This window comes from Apiospora kogelbergensis (genome assembly GCF_038363985.1).
Source record: "Apiospora kogelbergensis strain CBS 113332 chromosome Unknown utg000006l_segment0_segment0, whole genome shotgun sequence".
Lineage (NCBI taxonomy): Eukaryota > Fungi > Ascomycota > Sordariomycetes > Amphisphaeriales > Apiosporaceae > Apiospora > Apiospora kogelbergensis.
In genome coordinates, this window is record NW_027117423.1 from 4,407,198 (window position 1) to 4,428,383 (window position 21,186).

Sequence of the window (21,186 nt, forward strand, 5' to 3'; positions counted from 1 at the left end):
ATCCTACACATTCTGGTCGTCAACGGAAACCTCAATTGGTGTTGATTGTCACGGCAGCTTGCAGATTGCCAACGCAGAAGTGGCCGGCAGCATTTGCCAATTCAACTTTCAATTTCAAATCACCGCGATGCAATTGTTTTGACTTTCAATTCGAAGAATGCGCAACACCTGCCCGTCATGGACGTCTTCCTCTCCAATCTTCCACAGGACATTACCGACAAGGCTCTGAAGACCCAGCTCGCCGTCAAGCTGTCAGCTCTCGGCATCCAAGATTGGGCCTGCAACAAGCAACGAAAGACGAAGAATGGCACCATCACCTTCTTGCATGCCCACCATGGCGAGTCCTTCCTTCAGCACCACGGTGCTCACGACATGCCCGGCCAGATCGGCCGCAACGGGAAGACCAAGCAGAAAGCCCGCTTGTACCTGTTTGGCGGGCGCATCTTCTGCCACAGAGGCCGCCAGGAACCCGACCCCTTCCATCTAAAGGCCCTACAGAAAGCTTCCAATGACCTCCAAAAGAAGAAGAAGTCCAAGAAAGCTGCCGATCAAGATGAGCAACCCAAAAGCATGAAGCTTGCATTTGACTTGCAGAGCGTTGGCCTTTCCTGCGGGTACTACACATTCGACCAACAGACAGGCGATCTGGTCTATGTATCCGAGGTGGACTGGAACACGTATCAAGGAATCGCCAATTTTTCAAAGTACCAGCTCACCGTGACCTATACTGATTACGTTGGAGCCTGGGTTCGTCTGGAGATCCCTTACCGTATTGTTGAGACCATGGTCACTTCCTCGACACCACCAGCGCTCACCTTGACTCTCTGGGAGGTGCCTCGCATCTTTGCTGAACGAAACGATGTCAGTCTTGATGCTGCTATGGCTCGTCTCCTCAGCCAGAAAGGCCCCAAAGGGCCTACCAGGGACCGGCTGACCAAAATCCCACAAGGCAATGCCGATCACGGTCAATTCATTGGACAGTGTCTTGTTTATCGCCTCTCCGTCCTCCATGCGGATCTTCAATACAATATCGAAACCCTGAGGAGCAGTGATCTGTTCTCGGTTGGCCACCAGAATGTTGTCACCGCTATTCAGGGAAAGCAGAGTATCGCCAGCGGCATCAAGAAATTTAACGATCTTATTTCGGAATGTTCAAAGATGATGCCATTTGACGTGCTATACCAACTTCAGGCTCTGGTCCAAAATGCCTACCTCTTGCCCTGGACCGTGGATACGATTCTCCGTCGGCTAGCGGGTTACTACGATGGTGTGAATGCCACCTCACAGACCACGGTAAGAGACACACAACGGACATCGCACGCGTAGGCAATTCCATTCTAAAGACCTTTTGCTAATAAAATATGCAGAAGATCCCATTCTCAGCCCAAGCCATCAAACGACTCTTTCCCAATATTCCTTTTCCTGGAATTGGTGTGGACCCCACCATTTTCGAGCCGGATAGCCTGTGGGACTATCTTTGCTCGCTCGAGGAATTGGTCCAGGAAGATGTAGCCGCCCAATTCGTCTCTGAGCGGGCCCGCGACAATCTTACTTGGGTTTTCAAGGCCCAAGTGTCGTCCACCGGCTTGACCTTTCACGGGCCTGAGCTGGAAGCCAAGAACCGAGTCCTGAGACGCTTCCCCAATCACGTCGAATACTTCCTCCGAGTCCAGTTCAGCGATGAAGACGGTCAGAATCTCCGATACAATCCCAAGGCCAGCAATGAAGCTATCTACCAACGGTTCAAGGACGTGTTCCAGGAGGGCTTTGCTATTGGCGGCCGTCACTACTCCTTCCTTGGGTTCTCGCATTCTTCCCTGCGCAGCCACTCTGCTTGGTTTATGGCCCCCTTCTTCTTCGAGTCTACACTGCAGACGTACTTCACCGTCATCTCGCATCTTGGAAGATTCGAAAATATCTACTCTCCAGCACGATGCGCAGCGCGCATAGGCCAAGCCTTCTCCGAGACGCCTTTTGCCTTGGACCTGACCGCCAATGGAGTCAGTGATCACATGATTTCGGACATTACTCGTGTTGATTCCAAAGGCAACGAACACATGTTTACCGACGGCGTCGGCACGATTTCACAGGAGGTTGTGGACCTTTTGCAACAAACCATGCCTCAACGCAAGTCATTTCCAACTTGCTTCCAGATCCGCTGGGGTGGAGCGAAGGGCATGGTAGCACTAGATACCCGACTAACTGGACGGAAGATGATGGTTCGTGGCTCCATGGTCAAATTTGAGACACACGATAAAGACAACCTCGAGATTTGCGATAGCGCTAACAAGCCAATCCCTTTGGTGCTGAACCGCCAAGTGAGTACTACAGTCTCATTTCCTTGAAGAAACGCTGACCAAACCTCTCTCACCACATAGATGATCAAGATTATGGAAGACATGAAAGTCTCAAACGACTTTTTCATCGAGCACCAGAACCGAGAGCTCAATCGCCTCAGTCTGATCACGGCACACACCATCAACACGGTCGAGTTTCTCCGGCGGCAGAGGATTGGAGAGCAAGTTCGCTTTGCGCAATTGATCAGGTGGTTGGATCGAAATGAAATCGACTACAAGAAAGACCGTTTTTTGAGCTCTATTGTCGAGGCGGTCGTTTTGCGTGAACTGAGACTGCTGAAACACAAGGCTAGAATTCCTATCGAAGAGGGTGTGACCTTGTTCGGAATTTGCGACGAGACGAGTTTCCTCGCCGAAGATGAAGTGTTCGTCACATTCAACAAGTCTGATGCTGTTAGAGCCGACTTCATGAAACTAGATCGTCGCCAGATGCTGGTAACCCGGTAGGTTTCCCCAGTCCCCAATCGTGGGCAATAGTGCTGTTGCCTTCGAGGCGGTTGACGCGATCATTCTCCCCATTTATTAGGCTGACATCATCGTGAACCAGGTCTCCTGCAATGCATCCAGGCGATATCCAAATTGTCACGAACGTGATTCCACCCGATGATCATCCCTTACGATCACTTCAAAACTGCATTGTGTTTTCGCAGAAAGGAGAACGCGATATGCCTTCGCAACTCTCCGGCGGTGACCTGGACGGAGACATCTTCAGTGTGATTTGGGATGAAGGTGCCATCAATGAGGAAACCCTCACATTCAAACCCGCCGAGTACCCCCGTGTTACTCCATACGACATTGGCCGAGTGGTCCAGCGAGAAGATATGACCGAATTCTTCGTAAGTTAATCCAAACACCGGGTGCTCTCGGGATATCATGGTGACTAACAATACTTTCAGGTGCAATTTATGGCCACTGATCAGTTGGGGCTTCTTGCCAACAAACATATGGTCCTGGCGGACCAGAAGGACGCCGGCACGGTAGCCGATGAGTGCAAGAAGTTGGCCGAGATGTCGTCTACCGCTGTCGACTATTCCAAGACGGGAATAGCCGTTGATATGGCTCAGCTACGTGCTATCAAGTTCAACAGATTTCGGCCGGATTTCATGGCGCCCTCGGCACCCATGAACATTAAGAGCCGAACCGAAATTTCATTCGAGTCGGAGACCATGGATGCCGCGGGAGATGACGATGACGAAGAAGATGACCGTCCTCAATTCATCTACTACGAATCCAACAAGATCCTTGGGGTCCTCTACCGGGCGATTGACGAAAAGAGGATCTGGCATAAGACGGTCCGCGTCAACTCTAAGCGCGTTGCCGGGCCGGCTGTGTGGGATGCGCTCCTGTTGTTCGTTGAAGGAGAGTGCCTCGAGACCTTGGGCGAGGTCAACTGGAAGCAGTACGAGAGCGAAGCACTGAAGATCCGGGAAACGTACGAAGACATGATGTACAGCATCACCATGGACTACTCGGAGCACGCATCGATGCCCATCACGGAGCTCGAAGTGTTCACAGGCAACATCTTCAACAAGTCGGGCGCGCAGACGCCACGCCAACGGGACCGATCGATCAAGCTGAAAGAGGCTTTCGATCGTATGGCCAAGACGACCGTGGCTCTCATCCGCAAGAACAAGCAGGGCCACGAGGAATTGGAGGCGGACGGCGAGGACGTAGCCAGTACGGTGGGGCTGGACTACCATCCCCTGGCAGCACTGGAGCTGAGCCTGGCCTGTCTCCACGTTGGTCGGCGTAGGCAGAAGAAGCGCAGTGGCGGGCGTTGGGGTCAGAATGGGGGAGACAATGGATTCCAGAGCTTTCCGGTGGTTGCGGCATCCTGTCTCACGAGAGAGCTGGATATCGCCCTGCGAAACGCCGAGATAATGGCTGGAGCGTGGAACTGATGGAGAGATGATGTTAGAGCTATTTATCCCATGTAACTGCAACCCCTGTTCAAAAGTGAGTCTAGCAGAGAACTAGGGTTCATGGGTATCGGGAGCGGGTACTGCCGGTGTTTATATAAATCTCCGGCCAACACCATGATTCATTCTGAGTAGGGAGGCGACGTCTCCACCATTTTGGCTCTGTGCATGAAAACCCGGGAAGCCATCTGCGTCTTGGCATGCGCGTCCACCACACCACTTCCGATCCTGGCTGCCATATCTTGCTACACTTGGTCAGATCTTTATCCGTCCTCGGGAAGTTAAGATTCTCCGTCTACTAAATAGTCCCCGAGATACCCCCTCCCGCTTCTCCACTGCTCAACGGTCGCCGTCTAGCGCCAGTGCCAGCGCCCCTTGTTCACTCAAAGCTAAGACCAAACCACGTGAAAACTCGTCTGGGATCTCTAGTAGCCCCGGCCAACCTTTCCGGGGCCAGTTTGTGAGGCGTCAAGGGCAATTTGGCAGTCGATCCAATCACTCACAAACGCCATGCCACGAAGGATGACCACTGCAATCCCATTAATTGTATTGGCTCATGTGGTGAGTAGGCCTGTAGGAGCGTGGTGTTCCAAGTGCAATCTTCGGTGATGGGAGAACAGAAGTGACGGCAGATGCAGCGTTGATGACGAGGCTCTGTCGCTGGCAATAGGGCTTGAGCCGCGGGTTTACCAGAGTTTTCATAGGGGCAGAGAACAGTCGAGATTCGAAAGAATCCCAAAGGTTTTGAGGTCTGGGAAACGCCTAGTCCTCGGACAGATGGCCAAGCCCAACTCGCCACGATAGTTGACCCCAACGACCCACCCACGCGCCTAGTACAGGGACGACATGGGGTGTATGCGGGTAGAATAGGAAGTAATGCAACCCTGGCACATTCTCAATAGCAACCCATACCACTAATATACAAGCTCGAGGTGAGGTATCATCACGACGTCACGACCAATCACAAAGAGAGTAGCCATGCATGATACAGCACTCCAGGCCAGAGAAGTGCCGGGATCCATCTTCGGGCTCTTATACCGTCCCGTTGTGACTTGATTTTTCAGAGACGAGAAGCCGCATGCTTCGTCATAGCCATGGCTTCGTCGTATGGGGGGATGCGCGTTCGCTCTTGGTGAAACCACTGGCAGCATTGTAGGCTTCGGGGACCGGATCCCCAGAGCCGAGTGCAGAGGAGAAGATGGCTAGAAAGCAGCTCTTGAATGCACATATAAATACCGAGGGTCGCGATCGCTGAACCAGAGAACTTGTTTTGTGGCACATTGCTCCTGACTACCAAGAGATCCCGAATCAAAACTCAAACTGGCCACCGATATATGTTTACAGACCCAAGATGTCCCAAGAATTTGTGAAAGCCTCGCTTTCGCCCGAGGTAATCCGCCTCGCGGCACAGCTACGATACAATGTGCAGAGCAACCCTTGGTCGGCTGCCGGGCACTTAGCAGCCGCGGCGGGTAGCATGGTAAGTTGACGAAACGGGATTCCGTTGATGAGGGGGGAAGATGACTGACTTGGCCCAACAATGTCTTTACCGCCCACAGCTTCTCGCCCTAGCGACATGCTACTGTCTGTACAACCTGTTCCTCCACCCGCTCCGCGACTTCCCGGGCCCCAAGCTCTGGGCCATGACGCGGATCCCGTACACGCGCAACTACCACTCGGGCCGGGGCGTGCGGCGCCTGCGCGACCTGCACGCCCGCCACGGCCCCTTTGTCCGCGTCGCGCCCGACATCCTCTCCGTCTGCCACCCGGACGCCATCCACCACCTGCAGGGCCACCGCAAGGGCAAGCCTGAGAATGCCAAGGACGAGCTGGCTTACAAGAACTTCCGGCACAGCATCGTCGGCGCAAACCGCGAGGACCACGCCCGCGTCCGCCGCGTTATGTCGCACGCCTTCTCAGCGCAAGCCAGTACGTCCCCTCTGTATTGTTTTTTTTTCTTTTTGGCAAACTGCTAACGCGCTTCTGCAAAGTGGTGGAGCAGCAACCCCTGATCCAGGGCTACGTCGACCTGCTGCTCCAGCGGCTCCGCGAGAACTGCGACGGCGGCCGGCGCGCCCTCGACGTGACGCAGTGGTACAACTGGGCCACGTTCGACATCGTCGGCGACCTGGCGTTCGGCGAGCCCTTCGACGGCCTGGCGCGGGGCCAGTACCACCCCTGGGTGGCGACCATCTTCGAGGCGCTGACGTCCATGACCATGATCACGGCGCTGCTGCGCTTCGAGTTCATCGGCCAGCTGCTGCCGCTGTTCCTGATCCCGCGGGCGTTCGCGCGCAAGATGCAGGAGCACGACCAGCTGTCGGAGCTGAAGGTGGACAAGCGCCTGAGCCTGCCGACGGAGCGCGCCGACCTGGTCGGCAAGATGGTGGCCAACAGCCGCAAGCACGGCGCCGAGATGAGCCACGCCGAGCTCGTCGCCAACGCCGCCGTCCTCATCATCGCCGGCTCCGAGACCACGGCCGCGCTGCTGTGCGGCGCCACGTACCTGGTGGGCACGCACCCGGCCGTGCTCGCCAAGCTCGCGCGCGAGGTCCGCACCAGCTTTCGGAGCGAGGACGAGATCGACCTCGTCAGCACCCAGCGGCTCAAGTACCTCCACGCCGTCCTCGAGGAGTCGCTGCGCTTCTTCCCGCCGGCCGTCGGCTCCATGCCGCGCCGCATCATGCCTGGCGGCGACCAGATCGTGGACCGGCACGTTCCCGGCGGTGTACGTTTTTTTCTTTTTTTCTTTTCTCTTTCGGCTTTCTTTCTGTCGATGTTGAAGATGATAGAGGGAATATGGTAAGACTGACTGACCTTGGATTTGCAGACCGTGATCGAGGTTTGGCAGTGGGTCTTCAACCACAACCCCGAGTACATCCACAAGCCCGACGAGTTCCACCCGGAGCGCTGGCTCGGCGACGACGAGTTCAAGAACGACATGCTGTCGGGCGTGCAGCCCTTTTCTGTCGGCCCCAGGAACTGCATCGGGAAAAAGTAAGTTTGGCCACCACCCCAACAACACCCATCGCAAGTTTGACTATTAGTTAGCTAACGACGTCTCGTCTCCAAAAGCCTCGCGTACGCGGAGATGCGGTTGATCATGGCCCGCCTGTTGTGGAACTTCGACATCGCCCTGGCGCCGGGCATGGAGGACTGGTACGACCGCAATCAGTCGTGGGCCGTCTGGGCGAAGCCTGCCCTCGACGTTTGCTTCGTGCCTAGAGCTGTCACGAATCAGGAATGAAGGAAATAGGCGAGGGGGTCTTCGGAGAGATGGGATTTGATTGCAGTTGGCCAGCGGGATTATACGCTTGTTTCTTTGTTATTCTCTCTTTCTTTTCCAAGTTCAATATCAAGCTCTCAACTCAACAGGAATGGTCTCTTTTGTTATGGTTTTATTATGGTTCCAGCGTTGCTTACCATGGGTATTCATCATACGATTGAGGTGCACGTGTATGGTGACATTCCGTGACTGGATCCTACGACATCGGCAGTCACTGAGCGCGGTACATGTGACAGCGAGCGATGATATAACTACCAACCACGAGACATGGCTTGAGGAGATTGCTGGACACTGTGTCAGGAAGGACGGGCGGTGGTAGTTAGGCAGTCATTTGAATTACATACTCACATTCTTGCGATTATGATTCTATACCGAGCACCCTGAAGCTATCTACACAGGCTAGCAAGGGCCCCTCACAAGAAAGCTTGTACCTTATCCCAAAACGCCTGCGGGTTCTCCGCCATAGGCAAGTGGCCCGTCTCGGGCACGACCGCCAACTCCGCGCCCTTCTCGCCCAGATTGCCCCGGAACCCGTCCATGGCCTTGACCAGGGCGCCCTTGCCGTCGCCCTCGCCAACGGCCAGCAGGCCCGGGACGGCGCACCGGCGCATCTCCTCCTTCATGTCGTAGTCCCAGAGCGCCTGGCAGCCGTAGCGGAAGCCCTCGACGTCGTTGGCGGCGACCATGTCCGTCATCCAGCGCACCGTCTCCGGGCTGGTGCTCGGGTGGAACCAGCGCTGCACCGTCTGGCCGGCCAGCTTTTGGATGCCCGGTACTTCTGTCTTCCCGTCGTCCAGCGTGGCCGTGCTCTCGGCCAGGGCGATGCGCTCTTTCCAGGCGCCGGTGTTGGCGGCGCTCGAGGCGGCGTTGAAGTCGCACGCCACGAACTTGTCCACTCGGGGACCGTGGCGCAGGGCAAACCGCAATGCGGTGGCCCCGCCCATCGAGACGCCGACCAAAGCTGCCAAGCGCGGGATGCGCAGAGCGTCGAGGACACCCGCGAGATCGTCGGCATGCATCTCGAGCGTGGCGGGCTGAGGAGGGTGTGGCACGGCGTGGCGGCCCCGAGAGTCGTAGCGTAGAATTTTGTATTGCGGCCTTTGTGCCTTTAGGATAGATACGAAGCCGTCCCACATGTGCAGCGAGGTCAGCAGCGAGTTGCAGAACGCGATGACGGGCGCCTTAGGGTCCGGGTTGCCTTCGAGGCGGTAGGGGATGACGAGCCCGTCAGACGGTATGGTCACGAATGACTCGATGACCGGGCTTTTATCAAGGTTGGTCGTCTTGGTCTTGGCGTCGGCCGACTGGAAAGAGGACGTGGCGGCCGGCAACTCCGAAAGCGACGACAAGTCGCGCGGCGCGGGCCCGAAGAGGTAGAAGAGCGACCAGATGCGACGTCCCTGCAGCGTCGCGTAGTTGTCCGTCACCTTCACGCGCCACGGGGTGGCCATGGACGCCTTGTGCTCCTCGCCGCCGAGGCCGTTCTCCTTGGCGTAGTCGTGGAGGCCGTAGTAGACCGTCTTGGCGCCGCCCCGGGTATCGAGGACGGACGTCTTGAAGAGGCGCGTGCGCAGCCAGCCGGGCACCTTGGACAGCATGCCGACGTGTTCCTCGCCGTACCACTTCAGCAGCTCCGCCTCGGCGTCCGGGTGGTCCTTCAGCCCGAGCTCGACGACCACCAGCACCAGCCCCGCGGCCTCGTCGTCGGTCAGCTGCTCGACGGGCAGGAAAAGCGGCGACTTGGTCTCGGACACGAGGTCCCAGAAGTGGCGCGTCACGTCGACCTGGCCGATGGTGGCGGCCTCGCGGGCGGAGCGGTTCGCGCGCAGCGTCGTGTAGGTCTCGGTCTCGAGGTGCGACATGCGCGTCACGTCGTAGGCGGCGAGGAACTCGGGCTGCTGGCCGTCGGCGGCGCGGTAGCGCAGGCCGTTGCCGAAGATGTGCGGGATGCGCAGGCGCGTCGGGCCGTGCTCGTTGTTGTACCACTCGTGGAACTGGGCGGGCGGCAGGTCGGGCTGCGGCTGCATGGTTACCGCGAGCATCCCCGGGGTGGACATGTTGGGCGGTTGCGGGAGTGCGAGGTGGAGGGGGGGACAGTGAAGGGTGGATGTTGATGCAGCCAAACACCAGAAACACTCACTGGAGGTTTTCGATCAATCGATTGAGTCGAAGATCAAAAGACCAAAAAGACAGACTCCCGAGAGGGAGATGGTGTAGCGACTCATTGCTACTTGGAGTATGCTGGCTCGGCACTTGAGCGGCTGAAGATGAACCCGATTCTCTTTGGACGTGGGGTAACGTCACGATAGCTTTGGGTGCTGAGGGCCAGTGTGGGGTAAATGTTTACCCCTCGTTTTCTGCCTTCTTCGGCCCCCCTGTCGGTTGACGGTTGACGAACCCGGCAAAAGCGGTCTTGGCAGAGACACTACCATTTCCCCATCACCGCCTCTTTTTACCCGACGCGATCCGCTGAGAGGCAGCCTCCAGATCCGCGTCGCTTGCCGCCCCCAAACTGATGCGTCGACTCCAGTCCTGCTCGGCCCCGTTCCCATCGCGCCACTTGTAGTACACCATAACGGCAAGGACGACGGACGTCAGCGGCACGGCGACGGCCAGGTAGATCCACCAGCGGCTGTTGACGACGAAGACGGCGCCGTCGTCCGAGGTGGAGAAGAAGCCCATGCCGAAGATGCCGCTGACGAAGGACGCGGGCAGGAAGACGCCCGACAGGATCTGGATGACGCGCAGCGACCGGTTGTCCTGGTTGGACGCCTGCGCGATGCCGATGTTGAGCTCGCTGTCGCGCTGGTTCGTCAGGGCGTAGCACTCGTCGATGCCGATCTTGCTGCGCTCGAGATACAGGTTCGAATACGTCCGCAGCAGACTGACCTCGTGGGGCATCTGGCCAAAGATGTCGTCCATGGCGCCGTGGGTATCGCGACCTTCCAAGTCATTGCCGTCACCGGCATATTCTTTCAGGTACATATCCGTGAACCATTTGCTTTGCAACTTGAGGTGCTCAACGCTCGCTGAAAGGATGTCGTAGTCAGTGGAGATTTGGTAAATCTGGCGAGACAGCGCGAGGAATGCGCGCAAGCGTTCGGCGTAGTCGTTTGGGGTTTGAAGTTCTGAAGCTTTATTTTCCTGATCGCTGATGTTAGCAGACATAGTCGCCGATTCAGCAGTGCGGTAACAAAAAGAGACGCACCCAATTGTACAAAGGGCCAGAGCAGTGTGCAATGAAATCCCACGAAAGCAAAATTATCTTGTCCATGACAAATGCATGAACAGACATGGGATGCTCAAGAAGCTTGAGGCCAGGCTCGCCCAAAAGGTGTTGGCGAGGGCCTGTTTGATCTCGCGGGGACAGCGCAAGATCATGTACGTTGTGGATATGCCCTGCTCTCGTCCTCTCCGCTGTTGACGAGCATCAGCCCAGACGCAAAGTCTCTGCCAGTATCCGAATTGCCGAGTGAGTTCCGCGATCGGATTGGCGCTGCCATAGCTGAGGCTCGTTCCGTCGCTCCTCAGAACCGTCGTGTACCACATCTCGTGTCTCCTCGACCCGTCGGGGCGGTGCCGAATCTCGCGACCGGGCATGTGCTGTCGGCCCAGGTTGTCGATGAACCGTGGGGAGATGTCAAACGCTGCCACTGTCTCTCTGAACAGAGTCTCGGTGACGGGCAGCAAGTCTGGCTGTTCGGGAAGGGCATCGATGAAGAGTACCCTCAGTCGCGCCTTGGTGTCAGACGTGAGCCAATCGCGCATCTCATCGTCACCCAAACGCTCACGGAGAAGGCCGCCTTTTCCGTCGTGCACCTCAAACACATCGGCCACTGAAGACTTGGAGAAGTGGCTGGTACCGCCCCCATAGTCGTTGAGATAGGCCTTCTCGGCGGTGTCGTGGTACAGCAAACCGCTGAGAGTGGTAGGCAGTGCAGCCGACATGCGCGACTGGGCTGTTCGCTTGGGACTTTGGCCACTCCTACTGCTCCGTGGACGTAGCGACATTGTGCAGGTACAAAGACGGATGCCGTCCCAGGGGGTCAATGCCCACCTCAAGAAATGGGAATACGCCATCTTTTTAACATGCAACAACAAGTACCAGGCGTCCTTACTTTGTTGCCAAGATCCATGCGTTGCATCTGGAGGCACAAGTCTGGGTGTTCTGGTGGTGTGATTGATGATACGCGAACCAATCGGACCGGGACGTCAGCAAGCCTGTATGCAGTGAATCGGCGCCACAACCCCCCCTAAGAGCCCTAAGATTGGTTGTCTATTCAGCTGGACCCACCGAATTCTTGACAACACCGCCTGCCGTCTCCCCGTTCGTTCTCATCATCTCACCCACCCTCCTTGGTGAGTACTCAGCCGTAAACAAAACCTCTATTTTCTTCCTGCTGCATTGCCTTGTCATTCCCTAGACGCAATCACATTTTGTCACGTTGACAGCCACCATGTCCAAAAGGGTTAAACTCGACGCAGAAGAGGCCACTTTCCAGGACACTGTCCATCGCACTGTCAGCTCAGGCAGCCGCAGCATCACCACCACCATCATCAATGTAGATGGCAAGCCCTACCTCCTCCATGCTGAGGATATCGCCACTCTTGAACAAACATTCCAGCATTGCGAGTTCTTGCCGGCGACATATTTCGGCGACGATATCGCCACTGGGACAGATGCTACCGCCGAGATGCTAGCCAAGCTTGCTGAGGACGATGTGTGGTCTCCAGGGTTTATGTCCCGTAAGTATCCCAGAGAAGGCCCAATTGGCACCTACCAACCTTTATTCACAACTTTGTGTACCTTGATTCGCAATAAACAAAACGTTAAGAATCTTCCCAGTGGCAATTTATCCCTCCAATGACCCGAAGGGCAAACAGCCAGTCCAGCCCGAATTGTCAAATGCCCTAGTCGTCCATGTGCCAGGCGGCCTGGCCATCCCCCTGGTCCTTATGCAGTCCATGCCGCCACCGGAAACTTGTACCCAGTCTCACGGCTGATGCCCGACCCAAGCAATGCCTTTATACGTGGCATTGTGCCGAATTCATACAAAGTGCCATTCAACCGGTTGCAAGTCTCTGATGCAAGTCTACCCCCCTATATGGATACCATCATGGCTCAGCCACTTGCTTATCTCCATCTATGTAGTTGATACCAGTCCCGTCCAGAGCCTATTCCGGCAAGCCCACCCGCAAAAGCCCGCTGTCGGGCCTCCGTTTTGGAGTCAAGGACAACATAAACATTTCCGGGCTTCAGACGGGCAACGGGAGTGAGGATTATCGCTCTCTGTATCCACCGCCAGACGAAACGGCACCCTGCATTCAGCTTCTTCTGGACGCAGGGGCTGTCTTGGTCGGAAAGCTGCGATGCACCCAGTGGTGCGATGGACAGGATCCCCTCGAGCGGTGCGTTGCAGTCTCCCCTACTTGCATTAGCACGGACCGCTGACACGAAGTCCCCAGATTCGAGGAGGTCACGCCCACCAATCCAAGAGGTGATGGGTGGCAAAAACCGTCGTCTTCCAGCTCGGGCTCTGCCTCCGCATGTGCTAGCTACCCCTGGCTTGACTTCACCGTTGGCAGCGATACGGGGGGCTCAATTCGACACCCGGCGGGCGTCAACGGTCTGTTTGGGATTCGCCCGTCTCTAAATGCCATCAATACCTTCGGGACACTGGTCTGCTTTCGCGAATTTGACACCATCGGGATCTTTACGCGTTCCGCCTCGGTGGCTTCTTCTGTGGGCAAGGTTATGATGGATGGAGATATATGGAGAGTAGCCGAGGAAGTGGAGGGTTTGATGGCTGAAGAAAAGAAAAGATGGAAATTCAAGCTCCTCTACGCCGTCGAACCCTCCTCGGAGGCACCGACGTCCGCACCCAAGTTCTTCCCGCACCCCGACGCCGCCCCACTCGAGTCCCAAATCCCCGCGGCGAACATTTTCGAAATCTTCCTCTCCCGCTTGGAAGCCCACCTGGACGTGCAACGACAAGTGGTCGACCTTTACAGCCGCTGGCGGGAAACCCGCCCGGACCCCGAGAGCACGGACGCGGACCTGGCCAAGTACACGGCCAACATGTACCCGAACCTGGTGTACGGGTCGATGGCATACGACGAATACCTGGATTTCGTCCACGACTTCCAGAGCCGCCGTCCGGGCCGGGGCCGCCCGTTCGTCGAGCCGACGACCAGAGCGCGGCTCGAGTACGGCGCCGACGTGACGGACGAAGCCATGGAGCGCGCGAGGGACGTGCTGGACGTCTTCGGCACCTGGGTGAAGACGGAGCTCCTGCCCGCGCCGGCGAGGCGCGGGACGCGGGGCGACGAGGACCAGGACGCGGGCGGTCCGGAGAAGACGGCCGTGCAGGAGATACCGCTGCTCGTGTATCCGCAGGCGTGGGGCCGGCCGCAGTACCGCGACGAGGTGGCGCGGCGAGAGCCCGGGAAGCTGTTCTGGGAGGGCTTCTCGGTCTACTCGCTCAGCTACGGCTCCGGCTGTCCGGACTACGTCGTGCCCCTCGGCGAGGTCGAGTTCACGTCCCGGGTCACCGGGGCCTCGGCGCACTTGCCGGTGGCCATCTCCTTGCTGGTGCCTCGCGGCATGGACGAGGTGCTGTTGGGGCTGATTGCTGAGTTGGAGGAGGTCGGCATTTTGAGGGAAGTCGCGGCGGGCGATAGGTTGTTTAGATAAAGCACGTCGTGTGCTTATGCACGTCAAACAAATGCGCAATCAACACAGTAGATTGTTTTATTGTACGTCGGCCCTAGACAGGATCCTTGGATGGGTATGGAAGCGTGTTCGTGTGTCATTTTGCCGCACACGTCACAAAGTAAGCGCATTGAATATGGACCTGGCGGTAACGACAACTATTATCGCTCGCGACTCATGGCTGGGCATTCAATGCCTCACCATCTTTATTCAATGAGCGTCACTCATTGAGCAATCATATAGAAGCTACAGGAGGCTCCATTGAATGCAAATACGTAGGAGCACAATACAGTGTCAACTATAATTAGCGTGCTTCGTAACGACGGATATTGAGATGTCGCTACAACGGGGCGGCGACGACAAGTATGACAATATCACTAGGGGGTATGACACGGTATGTGTCTTCTATGTTATGCAATGCTCCTTCTAATGATATATTCAATACTACCAACCTCATTATAAATATTTTCGTGTTTCTCACGATCCTCCTATTTGTTTCTTCTGCCTTAAACATTCTGGCGCATTTTTAAACACAACATTACGAGAATGGCACAAGAATCGACGAAGATGCTACCCACCCGGCGAGTGTGGACATGTCTCCTAGCCGTGCTGTCGGCGAGCACGCTAGGTGTCTCCGATATCGTAACTTCCGACCCCCGGTTTCGACGATCGACGTCGCCACCGATACCCTTGTCTGGACCGAGCAGGTTGTCGTCACCTACGTCCGCGGAACCCCGACCACATACACCCGCGAGGTCTACGGATCCGTCACGGCAAACTGGCCCGATCCCTCGTTACCTCCTACTGCTTTAACGACGGATAAGTCGACCCCTAACCTGTCAAGCACCGCCAAATCGGGTTCCACGGGTTCGAGCTCTTCTTTCCCCCTTATTTCTGGCACGGCAAATGGAACTTCCCCCAGCTTAACAACTTCTAGTGCCGTGGCTGTTTCGACGTACACAAACTCTTCTACTACCATTCCAACCGTTTCCATTTCTGGACCAGTTAGCTCCTCCGGTGTCACAGCATTTACCTACTCGTCAAGTAGTACGACAGATCCAAGCTCCACCCGGTCAAACTCTGTCCAGCTTAGCTCAAGCAGTGTTAGGTCGTATCCGGCAGCCTCCTCTGAATCGGATTCGCAGCTTTCGTCCAGCTCAATTGCCTCAAATACGGCATCTCCGACAACAAGCCAATCTTTTACGAACTCGGGATCGACCTCTCCGGCAACGGGTACAGCATCTTCGACAGTGTTCTCCAACTCGAAATCGCAGCTTGCATCTAGCTCAATTACCACCAGTTCCGCGTCTTCGACACCAAACGAATCGTCTACAAGTTCAGGGCTACCTCCTCCGCTGCCGGCACAGCATCTTCGACAATCTCATCTAAGTCAAACTCACACCTCTCGTCTAGCTCAAGCACCTCCAATTCGGTAGCTATTGCATCAAGCGAATCTTTCACGGGCCCGGGGTCTAGCTCTTCCGCTGTTGGTATAACATCCATCACGCAGACTCCGTCCTCATCTAGTCAAAGCGGTATTGCTAGTACCGGAGAATCGAGCACAACGGCCCCTCCGCTAGTTCCACCTCTACCACCAGGCACGCAGCCTCCGCCGCCTCCTCCTTCACCCTCGCCTCCTCCGCCTCCTCCGCCTCCCAATCCTCCGGGACCAACTCCTAATCCACAGCCAAATCCACCACCTAATCCTCCACCGAACCCGCCGCCTAATCCGCCGCCTAATCCCCCGTCTAACCCGTCGCCTAATCCCCCGGCTAACCCATCACCTAACCCGCCAGCAACGCAGCCTCCCAGTCCCACGAGCGAGCCTTCCACAACAACGGAGCAGTCTTCCACCACCGAAACATCATCCACTTCGACTCGTTCGTCTTCGTCATCCTCGTCTCAGCCAACGCCTACTCCTTGCACTGGCTTCTCAATGTTCTCCGAAATCACCGTCACGATCGAGGGCAACGACTACAACGTACCCGCCGAGGGGGATCCTCTCAACCTCATGCTGAAGGATGGCACCGAGGTCGTCATTTCGCCCAGCCAGGTCCAGATTGGCAGTGGGTCGGTCACGGTCCCTACTGAACCGCCTTCAGTCCCCACGCCAACCTTAATTGGTAACAACTTGGTTACCTTCAAGGAAAGAGCTCTGAATGTTCCTTCGTTATCCCCTCCCGAATCGGCTGCCGGTCAGGCCTATGCTAAGCAGATGGCCCAGAACTACATCAACGTCTGCAATGAGACCAGCGGGCCCGCGGCCGAGTTCCTCGTCGCCATGATCGACTTCTTCGCCCGCTACGACGCCCCCAACTCCACCGCGGCGGAGGCAGTACTAGGCACCGAGGCCGCCGCTCTCGTGAATGTGTCATCTACAGCCCAGAAGGCACTGAAGTTTTTCGACGAGCCACGTATCAGCGATTGGGATGGCTTCTTGCTCGCCGCTAGCCGGTACAACATGACTGACGCGGGAGGTACGGGGACTATTGGGAGACGACAGGCCATCCAGTCGCCCAAGGTCTACGTCGATGTCGCGCTCGCTGGCCTTCCCGGTGTCGACAACCTTTGCCAGCGTGCCGCTTGGAGAATGGAGCATCTCCTGAATCTTGCCAGATTCTTGTCGGACGCGCAGGCCAATCAGGCAACCCTTGTCCCTTTTCTTCAGAAGTACCGATCTCAGCTCATGAACACTATGCCTGATGGAAATTCGGGTCTTAGGTCAGGTGGCGGAGCCATTATCTACGGTTCAGCGGCTTTCGACATGATCTCACGAGTCCAGCTGGACACCAAAACCGACATGTTTGGAGGGAGGAGTTGGGACATCGTGATAGACGATCTTCCAATCTGGTACTTCCGCTCATTGACGAACCTTCTGGACCAACAGGTGGGGACTGAAGTCGGAATCGACGAGTGGAACATCGACGTTCTAGACTATCAGTACCTCTTCGACATGGACCTGGTTCCTGGTGCTTCGATACAGCGGGCTCTCACGGACTTTAGTGGACGAGTTAACTGGTGTACTCGTGAGCTCACTGAGGAGGAATACCTGGATCAGGAAGCGCAAGGCCTGGACACCTGGGACTGGAACGACTCGTTTGGCGATAACTACGACTGGGCGGCGGAGGAAGAGTACCTCAACAGCACGTCCTATTCGTCCCTCATCGCCAAACGAGAAATGCAGCAAATCCCCTTACCTCCCGCCTGGCCACACCAACGTCTTCTCGGGGCCAGATCCACAGACCAGCAGCCTTTGCTAACCCAGAATTACGCACGTGATTCGGCTCTCGGGTACGGCATCACCGTTTTCGTAATCGACTCCGGATTCGGCATCGAGGGCGCCTGCGCCGCCGAGCTTCGCGTCGACCCTGCCAACCTGGCACAGAACACGTATATGGTACCCAATTCCATCACTCTGAAAGGGATCGACCAGACCAAATGGGTCCCCGAGATGATGAACGATCCCGTAGCTGGCCCCGGACAGAAGCTGAATCCGGCAACTATGGCGAACAACCAGGGCCACGGTACAGGGGTGGCGTCCATAGCCATCGGCGCGTCGTACGGCATCGCCCAGCGTGCGGATCCATACCTGATCAAGATTTCGGGCACGTTCCGGTCCGATAAGAAGAAGAATGAGTATACGGCCCGGACCCCCACCAACAAGGCCGTTCGCGATGCATTCCGGCGCGTGCTTACCATAGTGAAGAGGTGTTCGCTACAGGGCAAAGCTGTGGTGAATTTGTCCGCGAGCACCGCCCGAGCGGCAGACCCGAAGTTTGAGGAGATGATCAAAAGCTATCTTCCCCGATTCGCTAATAATGGCATTTTCTTCGTCATCGCGGCCGGGAACCAGGGCCAAAGCCCCCGAACGCCCAAGGCGTGATCCCGAAAGTGCAGTTTCTAGGTGAACGTTTACCGGCGTCCTACGGCCTCACCACCAACCCCTTAATTACGGTTGGTTCTGTTCACTCCAGCGGCAGGTATTACCGCGGAACTACCCCTGAGGGACCTGGCGCAGATCCAGACGGCCCTACAGGATCTTTAACAGTAGTAAGTACCCCTTTATCTTTTCTTATTTTTTTCTTCCTCTTTTCTTTTTTCGTTCTTCGTCTACTCAATTTTCGATTTTCCCCTTTCTTATTTCGTTTGTCTATTTATATATTTGTTTAAAAAAAAGAAAATATTTATTTATATTACGGATTCTCTAATAATAATTATTTTACAGTGGGCTCAAGGTGTAGCAGTTGACTCGCTACGGTCTAACGGGCAGAAGCTCCTCGCGATTGGAACATCTTTCGCATCTCCAGCGGTAGCTGGGCTGGTCGCAAACTTCATGTCGGAAGACCCGGACAACTTCCAGTGGAAGGATGGCTACACAGACCAGGATGGCATCAATCTCGTCATGCGGATCAAGAACCACCTAGTGGACCTAGCATACGAGCGTCATCCGCGCTCAGACCAGCAGCCAGACATCCCTCTCTCGTACCCGCTGCCCAGTCACTTCAAGGTTGCCTATAACGGAGCATGGGGCCCTCAAATCCGTGAGTTGCAATGATATCAGCAGCAAGCCAGCTTCCCATGTTTTCTGACTGTAACTGACATATTCTACCTAGCTTGTGGCTCACAATCAGGTCCTGGTGCGGCCACGAGGTTCCGACGCAGACAAGACTCTGGCAATGGTACTTCCCCTGACGATCCCGATACCGGAATCGACGACCCTAGCTACCAATGTCCCCTCCCCACACGAAGCTTCACGACTAGTTACGGCAGCAGCAAAAGCTCGTCAGGGCCTGCCAGCACACCTCAGAGCGTGACTGGCCCAGGTTCGTTGAGTGTGTCTTCCGGAAGTTCTTCACAAACAGTGGCTACCACGTTAAGCGCAACATCTTCCTTTTCCGGTCAAACCACCAGCAGCAGCAGTATGGGCGTCACCTCCATGGCGAGCGCATCTGGCACGGCTAGTGCATCTACATCTTCGACCTCTTCAGGCTTGACGACTAGCACCTCAACGGCTTCGTCAACCAGTGAGACGTCGACCGACACCAGCTCTACTGCTTCCTCACGCCTGGTGTCCAGCACCTCGACCGAGATATCTTCATCGTTTTCCCAGTCCCCGCCCATAACAACTACTAGCAGCGACACTCCTTCTTCATCGACTTCCCCGTATAGTATGGAATCAGGTCCCTTGTCCGCCCCAACCATCCCCTTAAGCCCCACAGGCACCCAGGACGCCACCCCGCCGAGCCAGAGCAACGCATGGACTGAGGGCTGCGCGGACCCGCCCAACTGCAACGAGTGTCTCACGGACCTCGGCTTCTACCAGAAGTGCAGCGACGACCCCGACGGAAGCGGCCAGACCCTCTGCCACTGCGAGTGGCGCTCCGGGTGTGCCGGCAACAACCCCTACGGCGATTGTGCGACCCTGGAATGCGGAGCCAACGAGAGCCTCTACTGCAACACCGACGTTGACCGCAACGCGTTCCCGAACGGGCGCTGCTACTGCCAGACGGCGCAGGCGTTTTGCACCATCAATGAATGCGACGTCATTGCGCCCACTTGCACATCCGGCCAGCAGGCCGTGTGCGTCCCTGGCCATGAAGGTGGCCCCCCTGAGCAGTAAGTCCCCCGCCCCCCCTGCCATTGCGACTCTTCGCATGTAATGTCAGCACATCTCACTCTAATATCTGATATAGGAAATGCAAATGCCTGGACATCCATTGTACCAATGCCCCGGACCCCGACCAGTGGTGCAAAGACAACTTCCTCTGGTGCGAGCCGCAATTTCCCACGGCGGTTTGCATTTCTACCTCGGCCTTTCCCGAGGGCAGGTGCGGATGTCAGAACTGGACGTCCGATACCTCTACGAAACGCAGATTGGACGTTTAGTCTCTGGCAGCCCAGTTCCCCAGGTAGTCGAACCTCGGATATCCAGCTAGCGTCAATAAGACAGTGCATTGATCTACATATCAAGCGTGCGTTAATCCCATTTAATTTCATGACGGTTACCCTATGCAGTAACCAAGGTCCACCGCCGGAGTGGGATAGCAGCCAGAGTGGGATAGCAGCCAGAGTGGGATAGTAACTAGGGTAGTAGCTAGAGTGGAATAATAGCTGGAGTTGAATAGTAGCTGGATAACGGTTGTAATAGTAAGAGGGCGGTAGTAATAGCTACAGGAAGGAGGCTACTGGAGGGGAGTAGCTGCTGGAGTTGGATGTTTTCAGTGGCCGAGCTCAAACTTTCAGCCAGTGACCGACGAGCCCGAGGATACCATTGCCGTGGACGAGAGATCCTGGGGGCCTTTGTTCCGTCAAGCTGACGTGTTCCGGCCCGATGGCAAGTATGGAAAAGCGCATAAATTATCTGCACTGAGCATCTTAAGCCGCCTGGTGCCAATCAGGATTCACAGCGTGTTCCAAATCCATGACGACGTCTGCCTGGCAGCGGAGCAACATTGATAGGGATATATGGTGGCGCATTGAGCTCAGCCTGGACCCGTATGTTATCAGGGGTTGGGCCTGGTTGGAACGCCCCTATTTCCAAGACGACGAGATGCCGGCAGTAGCTCACAAAAGCTTTGCTCTCTTCATCCATAGGATAACCGGGATATGACATCTTACTCTTGTTAACTAGCTTTCCGATAAGTGTCCTGTGTGCTGGGTACGTTTCTCGATAGAAGTAGAGGTCGATGGCCTCGGAGATGCCCATAATCGGATTGGCGCTGGGTCAATCTCGGCCTATATATTACAAGAGGATATTAAGCACCCAGTGGAAAGAAAGGTTTAGCTAGTATAAAATTATTTTACGGGAGCTATATTACATTTTTTTAAAGTTTTCTAATATATAGCTTTTAATCCCCGTTCTATTATTAGGAAGATTTTAAAATAACCGATATTAAATAGAAAGTAAGGAGA

At 55.9% G+C, this 21,186-nt stretch overlaps 8 protein-coding genes across 8 annotated transcripts; 5 read left to right on the forward strand and 3 right to left on the reverse strand.

Annotated features, from left to right (window-relative positions):
• Positions 1-177: 177 nt before the first annotated feature.
• Positions 178-4,258, forward strand: PG998_010259 (RNA-dependent RNA polymerase; the record flags this gene model as incomplete). Its single annotated transcript, XM_066877075.1, has 5 exons — positions 178-1,293; positions 1,368-2,318; positions 2,379-2,800; positions 2,905-3,193; positions 3,254-4,258. The coding sequence occupies 5 exons, from the start codon at positions 178-180 to the stop codon at positions 4,256-4,258; spliced, it is 3,783 nt and encodes a 1,260-aa protein (XP_066729231.1).
• A 1,369-nt stretch (positions 4,259-5,627) lies between these two features.
• On the forward strand, positions 5,628-7,523 carry PG998_010260 (cytochrome P450; the record flags this gene model as incomplete). Its single annotated transcript, XM_066877076.1, has 5 exons — positions 5,628-5,756; positions 5,836-6,205; positions 6,268-7,004; positions 7,107-7,273; positions 7,352-7,523. The coding sequence occupies 5 exons, from the start codon at positions 5,628-5,630 to the stop codon at positions 7,521-7,523; spliced, it is 1,575 nt and encodes a 524-aa protein (XP_066729232.1).
• Positions 7,524-7,975: 452 nt separating this feature from the next.
• On the reverse strand, positions 7,976-9,619 carry PG998_010261 (uncharacterized protein; the record flags this gene model as incomplete). Its single annotated transcript, XM_066877077.1, has 1 exon — positions 7,976-9,619. One exon carries the CDS (start codon positions 9,617-9,619, stop codon positions 7,976-7,978), a length of 1,644 nt encoding a protein of 547 aa, XP_066729233.1.
• A 382-nt stretch (positions 9,620-10,001) lies between these two features.
• Positions 10,002-11,573, reverse strand: PG998_010262 (uncharacterized protein; the record flags this gene model as incomplete). The annotated part of the gene is made up of 2 exons (XM_066877078.1): positions 10,002-10,696; positions 10,856-11,573. The coding sequence occupies 2 exons, from the start codon at positions 11,571-11,573 to the stop codon at positions 10,002-10,004; spliced, it is 1,413 nt and encodes a 470-aa protein (XP_066729234.1).
• A 446-nt stretch (positions 11,574-12,019) lies between these two features.
• On the forward strand, positions 12,020-14,256 carry PG998_010263 (uncharacterized protein; the record flags this gene model as incomplete). The annotated part of the gene is made up of 3 exons (XM_066877079.1): positions 12,020-12,308; positions 12,725-12,971; positions 13,029-14,256. 3 exons carry the CDS (start codon positions 12,020-12,022, stop codon positions 14,254-14,256), a joined length of 1,764 nt encoding a protein of 587 aa, XP_066729235.1.
• Positions 14,257-14,867: 611 nt separating this feature from the next.
• Positions 14,868-15,559, forward strand: PG998_010264 (uncharacterized protein; the record flags this gene model as incomplete). Its single annotated transcript, XM_066877080.1, has 2 exons — positions 14,868-15,141; positions 15,420-15,559. 2 exons carry the CDS (start codon positions 14,868-14,870, stop codon positions 15,557-15,559), a joined length of 414 nt encoding a protein of 137 aa, XP_066729236.1.
• Positions 15,560-16,210: 651 nt separating this feature from the next.
• Positions 16,211-18,157, forward strand: PG998_010265 (subtilisin-like protein; the record flags this gene model as incomplete). Its single annotated transcript, XM_066877081.1, has 1 exon — positions 16,211-18,157. One exon carries the CDS (start codon positions 16,211-16,213, stop codon positions 18,155-18,157), a length of 1,947 nt encoding a protein of 648 aa, XP_066729237.1.
• Positions 18,158-19,173: 1,016 nt separating this feature from the next.
• Positions 19,174-19,915, reverse strand: PG998_010266 (uncharacterized protein; the record flags this gene model as incomplete). The annotated part of the gene is made up of 2 exons (XM_066877082.1): positions 19,174-19,430; positions 19,492-19,915. 2 exons carry the CDS (start codon positions 19,913-19,915, stop codon positions 19,174-19,176), a joined length of 681 nt encoding a protein of 226 aa, XP_066729238.1.
• Between the last annotated feature and the right edge of the window lie 1,271 nt (positions 19,916-21,186).